Source organism: Gopherus evgoodei, unplaced genomic scaffold (genome assembly GCF_007399415.2).
Source record: "Gopherus evgoodei ecotype Sinaloan lineage unplaced genomic scaffold, rGopEvg1_v1.p scaffold_32_arrow_ctg1, whole genome shotgun sequence".
NCBI lineage: Eukaryota > Metazoa > Chordata > Testudines > Testudinidae > Gopherus > Gopherus evgoodei.
Genome location: NW_022059994.1, coordinates 6,743,720 through 6,762,310, shown reverse-complemented (window position 1 = coordinate 6,762,310; position 18,591 = coordinate 6,743,720). Strand labels below are relative to the sequence as shown.

The 18,591-nt window shown below is 65.2% G+C and overlaps 1 protein-coding gene across 1 annotated transcript; it reads left to right on the top strand.

The window, feature by feature from the left end:
- The first annotated feature begins 7,031 nt into the window (after nt 1-7,031).
- Nucleotides 7,032-18,448, top strand: LOC115640972 (N(G),N(G)-dimethylarginine dimethylaminohydrolase 1-like). The gene is made up of 7 exons (XM_030544033.1): nt 7,032-7,220; nt 12,373-13,702; nt 14,741-14,840; nt 15,227-15,300; nt 15,807-15,926; nt 16,289-16,432; nt 17,193-18,448. The coding sequence occupies exons 2-7, from the start codon at nt 13,412-13,414 to the stop codon at nt 17,307-17,309; spliced, it is 846 nt and encodes a 281-aa protein (XP_030399893.1). The 5' UTR covers nt 7,032-7,220; nt 12,373-13,411; the 3' UTR covers nt 17,310-18,448.
- The last annotated feature ends 143 nt before the right edge of the window (nt 18,449-18,591 follow it).

The window sequence follows — 18,591 nt, the reverse complement described above, 5'->3', positions numbered from 1 at the left end:
GGGGGCTGGAGAATAGGACTCAGGTGTCTGAGATGGCAGCGCAAGACCAATAATGGGACCCAGGTGTCTGGGATGGCAGCGTGGGGCGCTCACCCCTAGGGAGCTGGAGACCGGGAATAGGACCCAGGCGTCCGGGACGGCAGCGTGGGGCGCTCACCCCTAGGGAGCTGGAGACTGAGAATGGGACCCAGGTGTCCGGGATGGCAGCGTGGGGCGCTCACCCCTAGGGAGCTGGAGACTGAGAATGGGACCCAGGCGTCCGGGACAGCAGCGTGGCGCGCTCACCCTTAGGGAGCTGGAGACTGAGAATGGGACCCAGGCATCTGGGATGGCAGCGCAGGGCGCTCACCCCTAGGGAGCTGGAGACTGAGAATGGGACCCAGGCATCCGGGACAGCAGCGTGGGGCGCTCACCCCTAGGGAGCTGGAGACCGAGAATGGGACCCAGGTGTCCGGGATGGCAGCGCAGGGCGCTCACCCCTAGGGAGCTGGAGACTGAGAATGGGACCCAGGCATCCGGGACAGCAGCGTGGGGCGCTCACCCCTAGGGAGCTGGAGACTGAGAATGGGACCCAGGCGTCCGGGACAGCAGCGTGGGATGCTCACCCCTAAGGAGCTGGAGACGAAGAATAGGACCCAGGCGTCCGGAACGGCAGTGTGGGGTGCTCACCCCTAGGGAGCTGGAGACTGAGAATGGGACCCAGGCGTCCGGAACGGCAGTGTGGGGCGCTCACCCCTAGGGAGCTGGAGACCGAGAATGGGACCCAGGTGTCCGGGATGGCAGCGCAGGGCGCTCACCCCTAGGGAGCTGGAGACTGAGAATGGGACCCAGGCGTCCGGGACAGCAGCGTGGGGCGCTCACCCCGAGGGAGCTGGAGACCGAGAATGGGACCCAGGTGTCCGGGATGGCAGCGCAGGGCGCTCACCCCTAGGGAGCTGGAGACTGAGAATGGGACCCAGGCGTCCGGGACAGCAGCGTGGGGCGCTCACCCCTAGGGAGCTGGAGACCGAGAATGGGACCCAGGTGTCCGGGATGGCAGCGCAGGGCGCTCACCCCTAGGGAGCTGGAGACTGAGAATGGGACCCAGGCGTCCAGGACGGCAGAGTGGGGTGCTCACCCCTAAGGAGCTGGAGACCAAGAATGGGACCCAGGCGTCCGGGACGGCAGTGTGGGGCGCTCACCCCTAGGGGCCCTGCTTCCCTCCCAGCGCCTGCGTGGTGGGGAGAGACCAGGACTGGTGCTGGGGGTATGAAGCTTGGAGCAGTTGGGGGGGGCAGTATTTGGGAGCGGGAGGGTTCAGAGCTTCTGATTGGTTGGCAGTGGTCACATGGCTAGAGGTAGCCGGACACTTCGAGGCCCCACCTGGTTAGCGCTAGGAAGTGGGGCAGAGCCATCGGTGGGGCCTTGAAACCACCACTAACTTCATCCCACTTCCCCCACCAACTCCAATACTCTGTAACCCCTCCCCCAGTTTCACCCCGCCCCGTTTCCTCCAATCAGTCACCCCCCAGGGGGCGGCTTTTAACTCTTTATTTCCCAAGCACAGTTCGGGGGGGGGAGGGCACATATCTTCAGAGGGAGGAGTCAGTCTTGGAGGAGGCATGTTGGGGCTTTCAAGGGGGGGACAGAGGGGGAAGAGGAGGGGTCCCAGGTGCTGTGGGGTGGGTTGAGAGGAGGCTATCAATGGGTTTTGGAGTGGGGCAGAGCCTCAGCAGTGGGGCTGAGAAGGAGCTGGGATGGTGGGGGGGAGGAGGGCGGGACTTGGAGAGAAGGTCTCAGAGCTGCTGGAGGATGGGGGGTCCCAGGGCAGGGCGGGGGGGGGGCTCTGAGAGCTGGGTTCAGGGGCTGAGGCCCCAGGCAGTGGGGGGGGTCTCAGAGCAGCAGGGCGGGGGGCAGGATGATCCCCAGTGCCCCCCAGGCCGGGCGGGCACCTCCGTTGCAGAGGTTGCTGGAGCAGCAGGCCGTGGAGTAGGTGAAATTGGCCCCCAGCAGCCAGCGCATCCCCCAGATCCCACAGAGCTTGGCCTCCCCACAGCTCTTCTCATAGCTGACCAGCTCCAGGGCACCTGGGGGGCAGGGGAGGGAGGGAGTGAGACAGAGACTGAAGGCAGCCCTCCTGCCACTTCCCAGCCCCTGCGGCCGGGGATCCCACCGCTCCCACCATCATCCAGTCCCAGTAACCCCGGCTCAGCCCCCGGAACCTGGCTCCCTGAAATCCAGCAGCAGGGAGTTCCGCAGGCACTGCTGAGTCCCCCCACCCCGCCCGATGGGGCCAGTGCTTGGCCAGCCGGACTGACCTCGGCGGCCCATGGCGACGGAGGTGAGGCAGCGCCGCAGCGAGGCGCAGGGGATGATGAACTTCAGGCAGTCCAGGGGCGCGATGGTGGGGAACAGGCAGGTGTAGCAGCGCAAGCCGTCCCCTAGAGGGTAGGGGAGAGGGTTAGTGAACCCAGGCGTCCGGGCGGGGGACAGGGACCCAGGCGTCTGGTCCATGTGGAGTGGCTGCAATTGGCCAGAGCGGCCACCAGGGGGCAGCACAACCCACGTGAAAGGGAGCAGCCCTGAGAGCACGTGACTAAAGAAACTGTCAATGAAACTGGGGGGTGCCCCTCACTCCCGACCTGCAGCCCCTGCTAGCGCAGCCTTGCCCCCCCCCCCCCAGCTCTGCTGGTGCCCCTCACTCCTGACCCACAGCCCCTGCCAGCCCAGCCCTGCCCCCCCAGCTGTGCCAGTGCCCCTCACTCCCGACCTGCAGCCCCTGCTAGCCCCCTGCCCACCATAGCTCTGCTGGTGCCCCTCACTCCCAACCTGCAGCTCCCTGCCCCCCCGCCAGCTCTACCAGTGCCCCTCACTCCCGATCCACAGCCCCTGCCAGCCCAGCCCTGCCCCCCCAGCTCTGCCGGTGCCCCTCACTCCTGACCCGCAGCCCCTGCCAGCCCAGCCCTGCCCCCCCCCAGCTCTGCCGGTGCCCCTCACTCCTGACCCACAGCCCCTGCCAGCCCAGCCCTGCCCCCCCAACTGTGCCAGTGCCCCTCACTCCTGACCTGCAGCCCCTGCTAGCCCCCTGCCCACCATAGCTCTGCTGGTGCCCCTCACTCCCAACCTGCAGCCCCCTGCCCCCCAGCCAGCTCTACCAGTGCCCCTCACTCCCGATCCACAGCCCCTGCCAGCCCAGCCCTGCCCCCCCAGCTGTGCCGGTGCCCCTCACTCCCGACCTGCAGCCCCTGCTAGCCCCCTGCCCCCCCCAGCTCTGCTGGTGCCCCTCACTCCCAACCTGCAGCCCCCTGCCCCCCTGCCAGCTCTACCAGTGCCCCTCACTCCCGATCCACAGCCCCTGCTAGCGCAGCCCTGCCCCCCCCAGCTCTGCTGGTGCCCCTCACTCCTGACCCGCAGCCCCTGCTAGCCCAGCCCTGCCCCCCCAGCTGTGCCAGTGCCCCTCACTCCCGACCTGCAGCCCCTGCAAGCCCCCTGCCCCCCCACAGCTCTGCTGGTGCCCCTCACTCCCAACCTGCAGCTCCCTGCCCCCCCGCCAGCTCTACCAGTGCCCCTCACTCCCGATCCACAGCCCCTGCCAGCCCAGCCCTGCCCCCCCAGCTCTGCTGGTGCCCCTCCCTCCCGATCCACAGCCCCTGCTAGCCCAGCCCTGCCCCCCCGCCAGCTCTACCAGTGCCCCTCACTCCCGATCCACAGCCCCTGCCAGCCCAGCCCTGCCCCCCCAGCTCTGCTGGTGCCCCTCACTCCCGATCCACAGCCCCTGCTAGCCCAGCCCTGCCCCCCCCCCAGCCCTGCTAGTGCCCCTTACTCCCGACCTGCAGCCCCCTGCTGAGTTTTCCTGAGATGCCTGGAGCTGACACCTGACCCGCTCACACCATCTCTGATTCCCCATCGCCCGGAGTCGATCCCAGGCCCCGGCTGTGCTTCCCACTCACTGGCTGGCCAAGCGAACAACCCGCCCAGCAAGGCCGAGCCCAGGGCTGCATTCATGGCTCCGTCCGTCCGGCGTCTGGCCACCTCCTCATCCCTCCCAGCTCCGAATGCCTTCGGGTCCGAGCCCCAGGGTGGGGCAGGGGCACCCGATCGCACCCTTCCCCGCTGTCATGCTGCTAATGAGAGCCCAGTGCCCTCCAATTAATGCTGTAATTCGATTGCCAGTCCTAGGCGGGGCAGCGGGCTGGAGAAGGCCGAATGAAAGGCCGATGATGCTGCTGTCGTCCAGCCTCCTGGCTAACGTGGGGCCCAGGGCTGCCCTGGTCTGTTGCCGGGGTCTCTCCACGAGACACCCCAGCTCGATTTAATGACAGGGGGTGTTCGCCCTGATGCTGCTGAAGCGAGGATCCCGTTCTCAGGTGGGTCCTGAAAGCACAGATCCCGCCAGCCCGTCACCTTCCCGGCGTGGCATGAAATCGATCACGCGCCTGGAGCCTCTCGCACTGAGGCCTGGACTCGCCTTCTCTGAGCCCTCAGCAATTCAGCGATGTCCCCCCGGAGCCCGGAGATGTGTTGGCCTCACCCTGTCACTTGCCAGTTCCCAGTCACTGCCACGATCCTCCTTGGACAATGTGCACTAGAGGGGACATGACACACGCTCGCCAAGTGGGCCGGGAGAGTTTGCCACATGCGCTCAACTCTGTTCAATATCCTGTAATTTTGGCTGCAAGTTGGGAGTGAGGGGCACTGGCAGAGCTGGGGGGAGGGGCAGGGCTGGGCTGGCAGGGGCTGTGGGTCAGGAGTGAGGGGCACCAGCAGAGCTGGGGGGAGCCCAGGGCCGAGCTAGCAGGGGCTGCATGTTGGGAGTGAGGGGCACCGGCAGAGCTGGGGGGTATACCAGGGGGCTGTGGGTCAGGAGTGAGGGGCACTGGCAGAGCTGGGGGGTGGGGGGCAGAGGGCTGCGGGTCAGGAGTGAGGGGCACCGGCACAGCTGTGTTTGTTTTAATTCTTTTTCCTCTTCCCTCCTGATGGTCACGGGTCGGGGGGGGTGAGGGGGTCCCATCTGCTGAGCCGGAAATTAGCAGAGGAAGGCGAGTCACAGACGAGCTATTTCCCCTGGGGGCTGGCAGGAGGTGGGTGGGGGCGGGTTGAAGGAAGCGTAAAGTGGGGGAGGGGCCGTTCATCCATTTATCACCCTACAGGAAAAGGGGCCCCGTGGGGATCCCCCCTCCCCCCTGAAACTCCTGTTCCCCTCCGGCTGCTGTAACCCACCCCCCCCAGCTCTGCCGGTGCCCCTCATTCTTGACCCGCAGCCCCCGCTAGCCCAGCCCTGGGCTCCCCGATGTCTAGGTCTGTGGGTGTTGCTTTCTGGCACTAGGCCCCCCCCCCCAAGAGATTTAGTCTGTATGTGTCCAAGGGCATGGGGGGGCCGGGGGCTCCAGCTGTGGTTTGCTCAAACATGGCCGGGGGGGGATTTTCCATCCCTGCCACCCTGTGTGTGGCTGCTTGGAGCCGGGTGTGCCTCCTGCGTAACCCCTAGAGGTGAGTGTGGCTCTGCCTCGGCCGTGGGGGCAGATGGGGGGGCCCTGCCCTGGGGCGAGGGTCTCTCTGAATGAGCCGTCACTGCAGCAGAGCGCCCCCTACTGCCACCCTGAGGCATGGGCACCAGCAGTGGCTGCTGGGGGGTGCCTCCTGCTGAGCCCCCCCTCCCGCTCCCTGCAGGCCAGAGCCCCCTAACGCCACCCTGTGCACAGCCTGGGGGGCCAGAGGCTCTTGTGTCAGAACTGCTGGGCTAGCAGGGGCTGCAGGTCGGGAGTGAGGGGCAATGGCAGAGCTGGGGGGGCAGGGGCTGCGGGTCGGGAGTGAGAGGCAATGGCAGGGCTGGGGGGCAGGGCTGGGCTAGCAGGGGCTGTGGGTCGGCAGCGAGGGGCAATGGCAGGGCTGTGGGGCAGGGCTGGGCTAGCAGGGGCTGTGGGTCGGCAGCGAGGGGCAATGGCAGGGCTGGGGGGCAGGGCTAGGCTAGCAGGGGCTGCGGGTCGGGAGTGAGGGGCAATGGCAGAGCTGAGGGGGCAGGGGCTGCGGTTCGGGAGTGAGGGGCACCGGCAGCGCTGGGGGGCAGGGCTGGGCTAGCAGGAGCTGCGGGTCGGCAGTGAGGGGCAATGGCAGGGCTGGGGGGGTAGGGGCTGCAGGTTGGGAGTGAGGGGCACTGGCAGAACTGGGGGGCGGGGGCTGCAGGTCGGGAGTGAGGGGCACTGGCACAGCTGGGGGGGCAGGGCTGGGCTAGCAGGGGCTGCGGGTTCGGCGTGAGGGGCAATGGCAGAGTTGGGGGGGTAGGGGCTGTGGGTTGGGAGTGAGGGGCACTGGCAGAACTGGGGGGGCGGGGGCTGTTGGTCGGGAGTGAGGGGCACTGGCAGGGCTGGGGGCTGCAGGTCGGGAGTGAGGGGCACGAGTAGAGCTGGGGGGCAGGGCTGGGCTGGAAGGGGCTGCAGGTTCAGCGTGAGGGGCACTGGCAGGGCTGGGGGGCGGGGGCTGCAGGTCGGGAGTGAGGGGCACTGGCAGGGCTGGGGGGCAGGGCTGGGCTGGCAGGGGCTGCGGGTTCAGCGCGAGGGGCAATGGCAGGGCTGGGGGGAGCCCAGGGCAGGGTGCCCCTCACTCCTGACCCGCAGTCCTTGCCCTCACTGCCCAGCACCAGGCCCAGCAGGATCAGGCCCAGCCGGGGGCAGAGCAGGAGCAGCCAGGCCAGGGCCAGGGCCCCCTCGGCCAGCAGCAGCCCCAGACCCAGCAGCGCCCGCAGGGTGGGCACCAGGAGCAGCAGCTGGAGACCCCCCAGCACCAGGGACAGGAGCAGCCCCCCAGCCCCATGGTGCCCCTAGAAGGGACCCTGACTCCCAGCCCAGAGCCCCCTGGCCAGCTGCTGCCTGTGGGTTGGGGGGCTCCGCCCCTAGTCCAGCTCCCAGCTCCCCCCAGGTCTGTTAATCCCAGTAAGGGCCCAGTCACGCCCATTTTAAAGCCCTGGGCCTCAGTGGGCGGAGCCTGGGGAGTGAGTGGGTGGGGCCTGCCTAGCCCCGCCCCCCGGGCAGACAATGCGCTGGGGCTGGCGCTGGCTGGGCGGCTGCCTCAGTGCTCGGTGCTGGGCGAGGCTTACGCGTCCCGGGGTCCCCCCCGCTTGGGCAGCCGGATCGGGGGGATCGCTGGCAGGAACTGCCCCCGCGGCAGCCCTGGGGCATTCTGGGGCGGGGCCCCCCTGCCGGGGAGAGAGACCCCCCCAAAGCCCCTTGGCGGGGCGCAGGGAGGTAAGAGCGCGGGGGGGGCTGGATTTCTGGGGGGCTCCTTGGAGAGGGGAGCTACGGGCTGAGGGGACCGGGGGGGCTGGGATTGACTCTTTGGGCGGTTTGCCGGGGGGGCACTGGGCTGGGTTAAGGGTGGAGCCCTGGGGGGCTGTGTGGTGCGGGATGGGAGGGGCTGTGGGGAGGACCTGGCCCGTGGGGGGAGTTGAGAGGGGACGATCTATGGGGAGCTGGGGTGGTTTCAGGGGGGCCGAGGTGGGGGCGTTGCCGAGGATGGGTTGGTGGAGGATTCGGGGGGGCAGAGTTACTGGGGTGCTCTGGCCAAATAAGGGGGTCTGGGGGCAACGCTTGCGGTTTGGGACTGATCTTACAGGGGATGTGGGGTGACTGGGTGTAGGGGGTCCTGAGGATTTTGGGGGCTGTGAAAGCTAGGGCTCTGCCGGGGGGCAGCCGTTATGGAGCGCTGTTTAGGGAGGGCTGAGATGAGTGGATACTGGGGGGGCTGAGATTGGGGGGTGACCCTCGGGCAGCAGGCGGAGCTGTGGGGGTGTTGCAGGATTTGGGGGTGACCCGGGGAGATAGCTGGGTTGTTTGGAGACCGAGGGAGGGTATTGGGTGGGGAGCAGGGGTGCTGGGAGCCCGGACTCCTGAGTTCTCTCCCCGGCTCTGGGTGGGGACTGGCCTGTGGTGGGTGGGAGCAGGACGGGCTGGGAGCCCGGACTCCTGGGTTCTCTGCCCAGCTCTAGGACGCGGCTGGGTGTGGTAGGGGGGACTGGCAGCCCGGACTCCTGGGTTCTCTCCCGGGCTCTGGGTGGGGGCTGCGCTGTGGTGGGTGGGAGCAGGACGGGCTGGGAGCCCGGACTCCTGGGTTCTCTGCCTAGCTCTAGGACGCGGCTGGGTGTGGTAGGGAGGACTGGCAGCCCGGACTCCTGGGTTCTCTCCCGGGCTCTGGGTGGGGGCTGGGCTGTGGTGGGTGGGAGCAGGGGGGATTGGGAGCCCGGACTCCTGGGTTCTCTTTCCGGCTCTGGGTGGGAGCTGGGCTGTGGCGGGTCGGAGCAGGCCTGGCCGGGGAAGTTAAGGAAGCAGACGCCCCCCCGGAGGAGCTGTGGAAGGAGCCAGATTTATTATTTATGGTCCTAGGGGACAAATCCGCCCAAAAACATTCTGGTGGCTACTTTGGGAGGGTGGGGGCGAGGAAGGACCCGGAGGAGGGATCACAAGGCCTCGGAGCTGGGCTAGGGCAGTCTGGGGGGAGAAGGCCCCCCCCCCAAAGCTCCTGGATTTCCCTGCTGCGAACATGTGTGTGTGTGGGGGGGTGTTATCCCTTCTCTCCCTGGGCTGTCCCAAGCCTGTTTTCTCTGTTGGGGGGCGGGTGGGGTTGGTCTGTCCTGGGTCGGGGTGTCCATCTGTCTGCCGGGGGTGGGGGGGCTGGAGGTTTGTGTTGTCTCAGGTTGCGGCTGGGTGAAAGCAGATTGCGGGGTGTGGGGGGGAGTGTTGTGGTGGGGGGTGAGCTATTGTCGCCCCAGGGTGTGGGATTCTGGGTGTGTCTCCAAGGCCCAGTGCAGTTGTGTGTGTGCATCTCTCTCTTGCCAGGGTTGTGTGCGTGGAGGCCTTGTGAGGTGCGGGTGTGTGTGGTGTGTCTTGCTGGGGGTGCAGTGGGGCTGTGGATCTGGCTGTGTCGAGTGGTGCATGTCTCTCCTGGGTTGTGGGGGTGTGTGTCTGCCTCAGATTGTCTCAGGTTGTGTGTGTTTGTTTCTGTCTGTCTGTGCGTCTCTGGGGGTGTGTGTGTGTGTCAGTTTGTGTTTCAGGAGTGTCTTTCTGGGGTGTGTGTGTGGGTGAGTGAGGCTGGGTCTCTCGGGGGTGTATGTGTGTGGATGGGAGAGGTTGTGTCTCTCTTGGGTGTGTGGGTGGGTGAGGTTGGGTCTCGTGGGTGTGTGTGTCTGGGGTGGGGGGGAGTGAGGTTGAGTTTGTGTCTCTCCGGGGTGTGTGTGGGTGTGTGTGTGTCTGGGGGGGGAGTGAGGTTGTCTCTCTCCGGGGTGTGTGTGTGTGTCTGCGGGGGGGGGAGTGAGGCTGTGTCTCTCCGGGGTGTGTGTGGGGGGCTGGGTCTTGGGGGTGTGTGTGTGTCTGGGGGGGGAGTGAGGTTGTGTCTCTCCGGGATGTGTGTGTGTGTCTGTCTGTCTGTCTGGGGTGGGGGGGAGTGAGGTTGTGTCTCTCCGGGGTGTGTGGGGGGGGTTGGGTCTCGGGGGTGTGTGTGTGTCTGGGGGGGGGAGTGAGGTTGTGTCTCTCCAGGGTGTGTGTGTGTGTGTGTGTGTGTGTGTGTGTCTGGGGTGGGGAGGGTGAGGTTGGGTCTCTCGGGGGTGAGGCTGGGTCTCTCCCGGGTTTGTGTGTGTTTTCTCCTCCGCCGCCTTCCCCCCTCCTGATACACAGTTAAAAGGAACCAGCTGTTGCATATTTTTGCCCTGAGCGAATCTGGGCCCGGCCCCTGCCTGGCTCCCCAGGCCCTGGGTGGGGGCAGGCGGAGAACGGGCTGGGGGCACCCGCTGGCTGGCCTGGGAGATCGGGGCAAGGGGGGGCAGGCGGGGAATGGGCTGGGGAGATGGGGGGGCAGACGGGGAACGAGCCAGCGGCACCCCCTGGCCGGGGAGATCGGAGTGACGGGGGGGGGGAAGAGGCGGGGAACGGGCTGGAGGTCCCAGACGGCCTGCTGGGCAGATGGGGGGCGGGCAGGCGGGGAGCGGGCTGGGGGCCCCTGATGGCCGGCTGGGGAGATGGGGGGGGGGAGGCGGGGAACAGGCTGGGGGCACCTGCCAGCCGGGGAGATCGGAGTGACCGGGGGGGGGGGAAGAGGCGGGGAATGGGCTGGAGGCCCCTGGCTGGGAAGATGGGGGGCGGGCAGGCGGGGAACGGGCCGGGGAGATGGGGGTGGGGGCAGGTGGGGACCGGGCTGGGGGCACCCGCTGGCTGACCGGGGAGATCGGGGTAAGGGGGGGCAGGCGGGGAATGGGCTGGGGAGATGGGGAACGAGCCAGCAGCACCCGCCGGCCGGGGAGATCGGAGGGGGGAGGCAGGGAACGGGCCGGGGGCCCCTGAGGGCTGGCTGGGGAGATGGGGGCGGGGGGAGGCAGGGAACGGGCCGGGGAGATTGGAGGGGGAAGGCAGGGAACGGGCGGGGGGCCCCTGAGGCCTGGCTGGGGAGATGGGGAACGGGCCAGGGAGATCGGGGAGGTGGAGAGGCGCGGAAGGGGCCGGGGGCCCCTGATGTCCGACCGGGCAGATCGGGGCGGGGAACACGTGGCATTGACAGGGTCCCACTCCCTCCATGCACAGGGCTTATGGGACAATTAGTGTCCTGACTAGTGATTATTAATTAAGGCTGGTTTCAGAGGAGCAGCTAAAATCCCCAGTGTGCCAGGTGCTGCACACCCCCCACCCCCCGAGACAGGGCCGACGGGGGTGTGGGGGGAGCCGGTACAAATTACCGGGACCCAGCAGTCCGGAAGGGGGCCCGGGCCTGGCTTCGTCGGCCAGTTTAGCTGGCCCACCCTTGCTGGGGAGCCTGAAAACTTTTTTCACCAGGGCCTGGACCTGCTGTCGCCGGCCCTGCCTGGACATTGGGGTCCCTGTTGTGCCGGCCACCACCCAGACCCGCCCCCCCCACATTGGGCATCACGCTGCCCTTCCCCCGTCACACTGGGTGCTGAACCCTGCCCCCACTGAGACCACAATTTACATTAGAACCCAGGAGTCCTGGCTCCAGCCCCCTCCCCCTGCTTAACCACTGGACCCCACTTCCCTCTCAGAGCTGGGGAGAGAACCCAGGAGTCCTGGCTCCAACAACACCCCCCCCCGCTCTAACCGCCAGACCTCACTTCCCTCCCAGAGCTGGGGAGAGAACCCAGGAGTCCTGGCTCCAACAACACCCCCCCCCCGCTCTAACCGCCAGCCCCCACTCCTCTCCCAGAGCTGGGGAGAGAACCCAGGAGTCCAGGCTCCCATCCCTCCTGCTCTAACCACTAACCCCCACTCCCCTTCCCAGAGCTGGGGAGAGAACCCAGGAGTCCTGGCTCCAACAACACCCCCCCCCCGCTCTAACCGCCAGACCCCACTTCCCTCCCAGAGCTGGGGAGAGAACCCAGGAGTCCAGGCTCCCATCCCCCCTGCTCTAACCACTAACCCCCACTCCCCTTCCCAGAGCCAGGGAGAGAACCCAGGAGTCTGGGCTCCCCGCCCCCTTCCCCTTCCTTTTCCTCCCCACCCCCACCTCTGGACTCCTGAGTTCTCTTTCCAGCTGGACACGGGCACCATTGTGTGTTGGCGGCACAAACAAGTCACAGCCAGTCCCTGTCCTGAAGATAAGGCAGACGAGAGGGGGGGGAGAGAAACAGAGACTCAGGGACAGGAGAGATTTGCAGAAGGGCCTGGAATGGAACCCAGGAGTCTGGGCTCCCAGCCCCCCTTTTCTAACCACCAGCCCCCACATCCCTCCCAGAGCCGGGGAGAGAACCCAGGAGTCTGGGCTCCCAGACTCCCCCATCCCTGCTCTAACCATCAGCCCCCACTCCCCTCCTATAGCCAGGGAGAGAACCCAGGAATCCGGGCTCCCAGACCCCCCCAGCCTGGCTCTAACCACCAGCCCCCACTGCCCTCCCAGAGCCAGGAGAGAACCCAGGAGTCCGGGCTCCCAGACCCCAGCTCTAACCACCAGATCCCCACTCCCCTCCCAGAGCTGGGGAGAAAACCCAGGATACTGCTGAGATCTTTGATCTGGGCTCAAAGCTCTCATGGGGGCAGAGTCCAGCAGGGTGTTTGGGGTGTGAGTTACCTGGGGGGGTAGCATTTGGGGGCACTGGTGGTGGATAGAGATTTGGGGCACAGGGCAGATTTTGTGTGACTTTCAAGGGGATGAGTTTTTGGGGTCCCTGTTAGTATGGGGCTGACTCTGGGGTCACCTGGGGGCAGATCTTTGGGGTGCACAGAATCCGGTTGATTTGTATGGCTTTTTGTCTTGGATAGTTTGGGCAGACAGCTTTTTAGGGTGACTCTGAGCACCGTTTCGCAGGGGGGTCCCGTTCATGAGCGACAGAACTCAGAGCAGGGGACGGATGGAGCCGAGAAAACCGACCCGACCCTAATCGCACGTGTCTCTCTCTTCTCATAGGTGCTGGTGGATCTACTCTCATTTGTGTGGATGCAATAAATAGCTTTTTTTCCTCCCCAAATTCCTGGAAAGGGGGAGGGAATTTTTATTTTTATATCGTCTGCAGTGAGCGAGATCTGCAGAGAATTTCCCCTGGCATCGGGGACTCCAGGATGAAGCTTGTTTGAGCAGAGAACTTGATAGAACCCAGGCGTCCGGATTCCCAACGCCCCCCATTCCCCTCGCCTGGGATTTGATCTGCGGAGGATTTAACCGAGGAAGAAACCGCATCGACCTGGTGCCGGAGGAAAGGATTTGAGTTGTTGACAGACTGATGTGGTGGGAGTTGGTTAATAGGGTAACTGGCTCTCGGAAGAAATGGATCAATGGAGGCACTGATCCAGGACTTGGGTGCCAAGGAGAAATTGAGTGGCTGATTGCTTGCTCAGGTCGTTAATGCTAACGAGCTATCGATCGGCCTCCTGCCCCGGGGTAATGGATCGGCTGGTGGGAGAAGCAGGCCCCAGGGGAAATTGATTGGCCGGTGGCCACAGGTCAGGAAGAGAGAAGGGGGAAGAAATTGAGCTGAGATCTGGGGCTGGAGATGCTCTCAGTCGGATAATCGGGGCTTGCTGGGAAGCAGGACCGATTGGCGGAGGGGTGCCCCCCCCGGGCGATATTGACTGGAAGATGGCTGGAATTGATCAGCTGACCAGGGAGTCGGTGCCCAGGGCATGACATTGATCAGAGGAAACTGACTCATTGACTGGGAAATTGGTCGGGTTCAGGGAGAACAGGGGCCCAGGAGAGCTTGGCCGGGTGGGTGATTTGCCTGAGGGTCCGTTGAAATTGATCCGAAACACTGCTCCAAGGGAAACTGACTTTGGTCAGGTGATCGGGAGTCACTGATTGGCCGGTGAGAGGGGAGACCTGCCGGTCGATTGGAGACCCCTGCGGGGAGACGACTGAGCCGAGTTTCTCTCGCCCTCTGCGAGGATCGATCGGTCTCTGCTCCCGGCGTGGAGATTGCCCCGACTGGGGCAGGGGTGAGCTCCCAGCCATGGCGGGCCCCTCCTCCTTCGGCAGATACACCCACGCCATCGTCCGCAGCGTCCCGGACTCGCTGGCCGCCCAGCCAGCTGGGGACGGGGTGGAGCCGGTGGACCTGGCCAAGGCCCACCGGCAGTACGGGGTCTACACCGGGATCCTGCGGCAGAAGCTGGGGCTGCAGGTGATCGAGCTGGCGGCGGACGAGGGGCTGCCCCGCTCGGTGCTGGTGGAGGACGCGGCCGTGATCCAGGCCGATACGGCGCTCGTCACCCGGCCCTGGGAGCCGGCGCGGCGCGGAGAGGTAACCAGGATGCCTGGGTTCCTTCCCCGGCTCTGGGAGGGGAGTGGGGGCTGGTGGTTAGAGAGGAGGTGAGGGCCTGGGAGCCAGGACTCCTGGGTTCTCTCCCGACTCTGGGAGGGGAGTGGGGGCTGGTGGTTAGAGAGGAGGTGAGGGCCTGGGAGCCAGGACTCCTGGGTTCTCTCCCGACTCTGGGAGGGAAGTGGCGTCTAGCAGTGCCAGTGCTCGGCTCGTTAACCCATCAATTTATTGTAGCGGGGGTGGGGCAGAGGCTAGTTCTCCATCTGCTTCCTCCAGGGAGGCCCTGGGACTTGTCTTCCCACCCCCGCCCCCCCTCCAGTGGGGTCTGGAGAGGAGAGTTGGTCACCTGACCCTAGTTGCTGAGGCAACTGGTCATCCCAGCATGACCTCATGGGTGATGCAAACTCCTCCCTTACGTCTCTGGAGACCTTTCGGGAACCCCCCCCTACCCTCCGCAGCCAGTCCCTGCCCTGGGGCCGGGTGGGAGCTGGTGCCCCCTAGAAGAGACAGGCCCCATGTCTCGTTTCCTACCCTCCGGTGCCCAGCCCGTGTTGCTGAACCTTGCCTGGTGGTGGTAACACTGGAGGCGCGAGCTGAATGTTGGGGGATGAGGGCGCACATTGGGTGGGTAGGTCGGGGACGTGGAAGAGAGGTGTTGACTTTCTGAACCCCCACAATCTCTGACTGGTGTTGGGTGTAGGCCGCTGAAGCCTGCCTAGGAGTAGTGAAGTTTGAGGCCTGGATTGGGAGCCATTGGATGGGGTCAAAGAGCCCATGTTGGCAGGGTTGGCTGGGGAGGACAAGGGTGTCAACTGGGGGGCACTGGCAAGAGGGTGTTGGTGGCAATTTCAGAACCCTCCCAATCTCTCTCTCCTTGGGTGTAGGCCCTGAAGCCTGTCTGGTAGTTCATCTCATGGGGTTGCTAAAGGATGGGCTAGTGGAAGGGGGCAGGGGAGTGTAGGGGAATCCCCTGAAAGAGTTCATCTCTGTTGTTGGGGGTGGGGTGGGGGCCCGATCTAGATCAGCAGCATCAGGAAGGTCCTGGAGGAGCTGAAGATGCGGGTGGTGGAGGTGACGGACGACGGGGCCACCTTGGACGGCAGTGACGTGCTCTTCACAGGTGAGTGCCCCACCCCTGGCAGCGGGAGGACAAGTGTCCTTGGCTTGAACCCTGGGTGTGAACCAGCAGGGGGTGGTGTGGAGCAAACTGCCTTCCTGTAACCCCCTAGTCCTCATTCATTTCCCAGAGCTGGGGAGAGAACCCAGGAGTCCTGGCTCCCTGCCCTGCCCCCTCCTGCCTCATTCTAAGGGCATTGGTCAATTCCCAACTGCACTGGGAGGTTGGTTAGAGGTTTGGGGGCAAGGGGAGGTGGGGATGATGGGGCACCCGAGGGGCCAGCTCCAGCTTGGGTGCATCTGAGTGAAGCCAAAGCAACGGGAGTTAATTTGGCCATGGCATCTTGAGGGTTAATGAGTCTTGTCCTGCCCCTTCCTGTCTCCTTACAGGTCGAGAGTTCTTTGTGGGCATCTCCCAATGGACCAATCACCGAGGGGCGGAGGCGGTGGCGGACGCTTTTCGGGTGAGCTGAAATTTTGGCAGGGTCAGGGATTGAACCGAGGAGTCCTGGCTCCCATCCTGCAACTCTCCCTTTTCTCAGGGCTGCAGATCGGGAGTGAGGGGCACCGGCAGAGCTGTGGGGCGGGGGGCAGGGCTGGGCTAGCAGGGGCTGCAGGTCAGGAGTGAGGGGCACCGGCAGGGCTGGGCTAGCAGGGGCTGCGGGGCGGGAGTGAGGGGCACCGGCAGGGCTGGGCTAGCAGGGGCTGCGGGACGGGAGTGAGGGGCACCGGCAGGGCTGGGCTAGCAGGGGCTGCGGGGCGGGAGTGAGGGGCACCGGCAGGGCTGGGCTGGCAGGGGCTGCGGGTTGGGAGTGAGGGGCACCGGCGGAGCTGGGGGGCAGGGCTGGGCTGGCAGGGGGCTGTGGGTTGGGACTGAGAGGGGCTAGCAGGGGCTGCGGGTTGGGAGTGAGGGGCACCACCAGAGCTGGGGTCCATGCATGTGTTTTTCTCACCCTTCCCCGGGTGCCAGGATTTTGCTGTCTCTACGGTCCCCGTGGCGGGCTCCTCCCATCTGAAGAGTTTCTGTAGCATGGCTGGGCCCGACACAATCGCCATCGGAAGCAGTGAGGCTGCCAAGAAAGCCATGAGGGTAACGGGGCCTATACTGGGCTGGCTGGGCCCAGGGGGCTGAGCGGTGGTGGGAGCGGTGGGATACCGGGCTGGGTTGGCTCAGGGAGGCTGAGTGGTGGTGGGAGCGGTGGGATACCGGGCTGGGTGGGCTCAGGGAGGCTGAGTAGTGGTGGGAGCGGTGGGATACCGGGCTGGGTGGGCTCAGGGGGCTGAGCGGTGGTGGGAGCAGTGGGATACTGGGCTAGGTGGGCTCAGGGAGGCTGAGCAGTGGTGGGAGTGGTGGGATACCGGGCTGGGTGGGTTCAGGGCACTGATCTATGGACTGCGTGGAGGAGGGGGGACACCAGGCCCTGCTCTCACCCCCATTTCCCCCACCCCCAGACCATGGAGCAGCTGACCGATCACCACTATGACACGCTGACGGTGCCGGACGATCCCGCCGGGAACTGCGTCTACGTGCGCCTGGGGCCCAAGGGCAGCGCCCTGCTCCACCGGAGCCCCGAGGAGTTCCCCAGCAGCCTGCCGGTGAGGGGGCGGAGCTCTTGGGCACTGGGGGCGGGGCTAAAGGCTTTGCTGAATAGAGGGTTCATGGGCTGCCTTAAGGCCCTGCGGGGGTGGAGGGGGGGTGGTTTGGGGTCACTGGGCGGGGCTTAAAGATCAGTGGGATTGGATGGGGGTGGGGTTTAGGCCAGTAGCGAGGGTGGGGCAGGGTTTTGAGTAGGGAGGTTGGAGTTTGCAGCTGCAGGCTGGGAGGGGGCGAGGCTTTGAGAACAGGGGCTTTCTTGGGCCTGGCTTGGGGTGGGGGGCACGGGGGAGGGGAGTTGTCTGGGACAAGGCTTGAGGTGGGTGGGGGCGTGGCATGTGGCTCTAGGGGTGGGACTAGGAGTGAGTGGGGGCAGGGCAGGGGGATTTGGGGGCAGAGTTTGGGGTAGGAGTGGGCATGGGAATTTGTGACTGGGTCCTGGGGCCAAGGTTAGGAGTGGGTGGGGGCGGGGCTTCGGGTCTGGGGGAGGGGCATGAGCGACCAGGTATGTGGAGACCTGGGGGCAGCATTTGGGATAGGAGGGCGGGGCCTAGAACTGGGGGCAGGGCTAGGAGAGGGTGGGTGGGGCATAGGGGATGGGTGGTGTGGAATGAATGGGGGCAGGATTTGGCAATCTGGAGGCGGGGTTTGTGGTAGGAGGGCGGGGCTAGGAATAGATGGGGCTGTCAATGCAAAGGGCGTGGCATGGAAATGGCTCCTCCTTACCCACAATGCCTTGCTGACCCATGGGTCTCCCCGCAGCTGTTCCAGAAGCTGGCCGACCTCACCCTGATCCCTGCTGCCTGCAGTGAGGTGGCCAAGCTGGGGGGGGCCCTCAGCTCCTGCTCCCTTCTCATCAACAAGAAGCTGGACCGCTAGTGCCTCCGTCCCCCCAGCTACGTGGGGGGAGCCCCTGACCCCTCATCCTCTCTGTGCACCCGTCTTACCCAGCCCAAGCCCTGCACCCCCAAACCTCAGGGTGCCCCTCAACTTGCTGCCTCCCATCTGGGAAGTGATCACCCTTCCCCCTATTGCCTCCCCCACCTGTCTGGAAAGGGGGGTCCCCCGATCCCCCAGAAGCCTCCCCTGAGTCCCAGCCCGGGGGCATATTTTGAACCTACCACATCATGTGGACCCTGAAAATAATGGGGTCCTGCCTTCTTGGGAGGTGGAGAGCAGGGGGTCTGGGTACCCCATTAGCAGGAGAGGGTGGAAGCCCTTTGGGTGGGGCCTCCCAAATTGTTGGGAGTCCCTTTGTTCCTTCTTCAGGAGCAACAGCGGGTGGGACCCATCTATACTTAGTGGGTGGCCTGGGGAGGGAGGTGTTACATCCCCATATGGGGGTTTGGGGAACCCAGCTATGTCCCACTGGGATAGTGGAGGGTTTAGGGGACCCTGATTTATCATACCACTATGGGGGGGAGGTTTGGGGGACACCGGCATGTTATACCATGCAGTGGGGACCCCAATATTGAAGCCATGGAATTGGAGGACCCCCAATACCTGAGAGCCCTGAATTGGGTGTGTGTGGGGGGGAATCTTTCATTGTGGTTAGGATCTTCCAGCCCCCCTGCTGCCCACCTCTGCCATTCATCCACTAATCTATGGTGCTGGTGTTTTGGGGGTTACCCCTCTCACCCCCTTGAAACACAACTTGCTCCCTGCTGCCACATCCCAATAGCACGACCCCTTCCCCCGTTAGCTGTAGCAACTGTGGGTCCTTGGGGCTGATCGTTGGTGATAGCACTGGGATACCAGGCTAGATAGCTCTGCTGTGGGGCAGCTGGGGATCCCAGACCTCTAGCTATGTAAGGGTGACTGCCCCCCCAAAGACAGGGGTGCCTTGTGTGTGTGTGTGTGTGTGTGCTAGAGTAGTTAGGGGGGCTCCTAGGAGCCCCCCGTGATGTGGAGTAGGAGCGCCCCCTAGGGCAGAGCCAGGCTGTTGATCAGAGGGAGTGGGTGTTGAGCTTCTCGCTCCCTCTGAGATCCTTGACACAATAAAGAATTGAACCAATTTAGCTCCCTCTGAGTCATGTCTCAATTGGGGGGACTTGTACCCCATTGCTTACCCCCGGAGCCAGCCAGTGACCCCACCCCCAGAGCCAGCATCCCCTAGAGGGGAAACCTCACACTTCAATTTCGATTCTCTCCTCTGGACCCG

Excerpts from the sequence above, each read along its gene's own strand:
- LOC115640972 (XM_030544033.1), top strand. The coding sequence starts at position 13,412 with ATGGCGGGCCCCTCCTCCTTCGGCAGATACACCCACGCCATCGTCCGC. Across the intron at positions 13,703-14,740 it reads AGCCGGCGCGGCGCGGAGAG|ATCAGCAGCATCAGGAAGGT; the intron begins GTAACCAGGATG and ends GGCCCGATCTAG. Across the intron at positions 15,301-15,806 it reads CGGTGGCGGACGCTTTTCGG|GATTTTGCTGTCTCTACGGT; the intron begins GTGAGCTGAAAT and ends CCCGGGTGCCAG.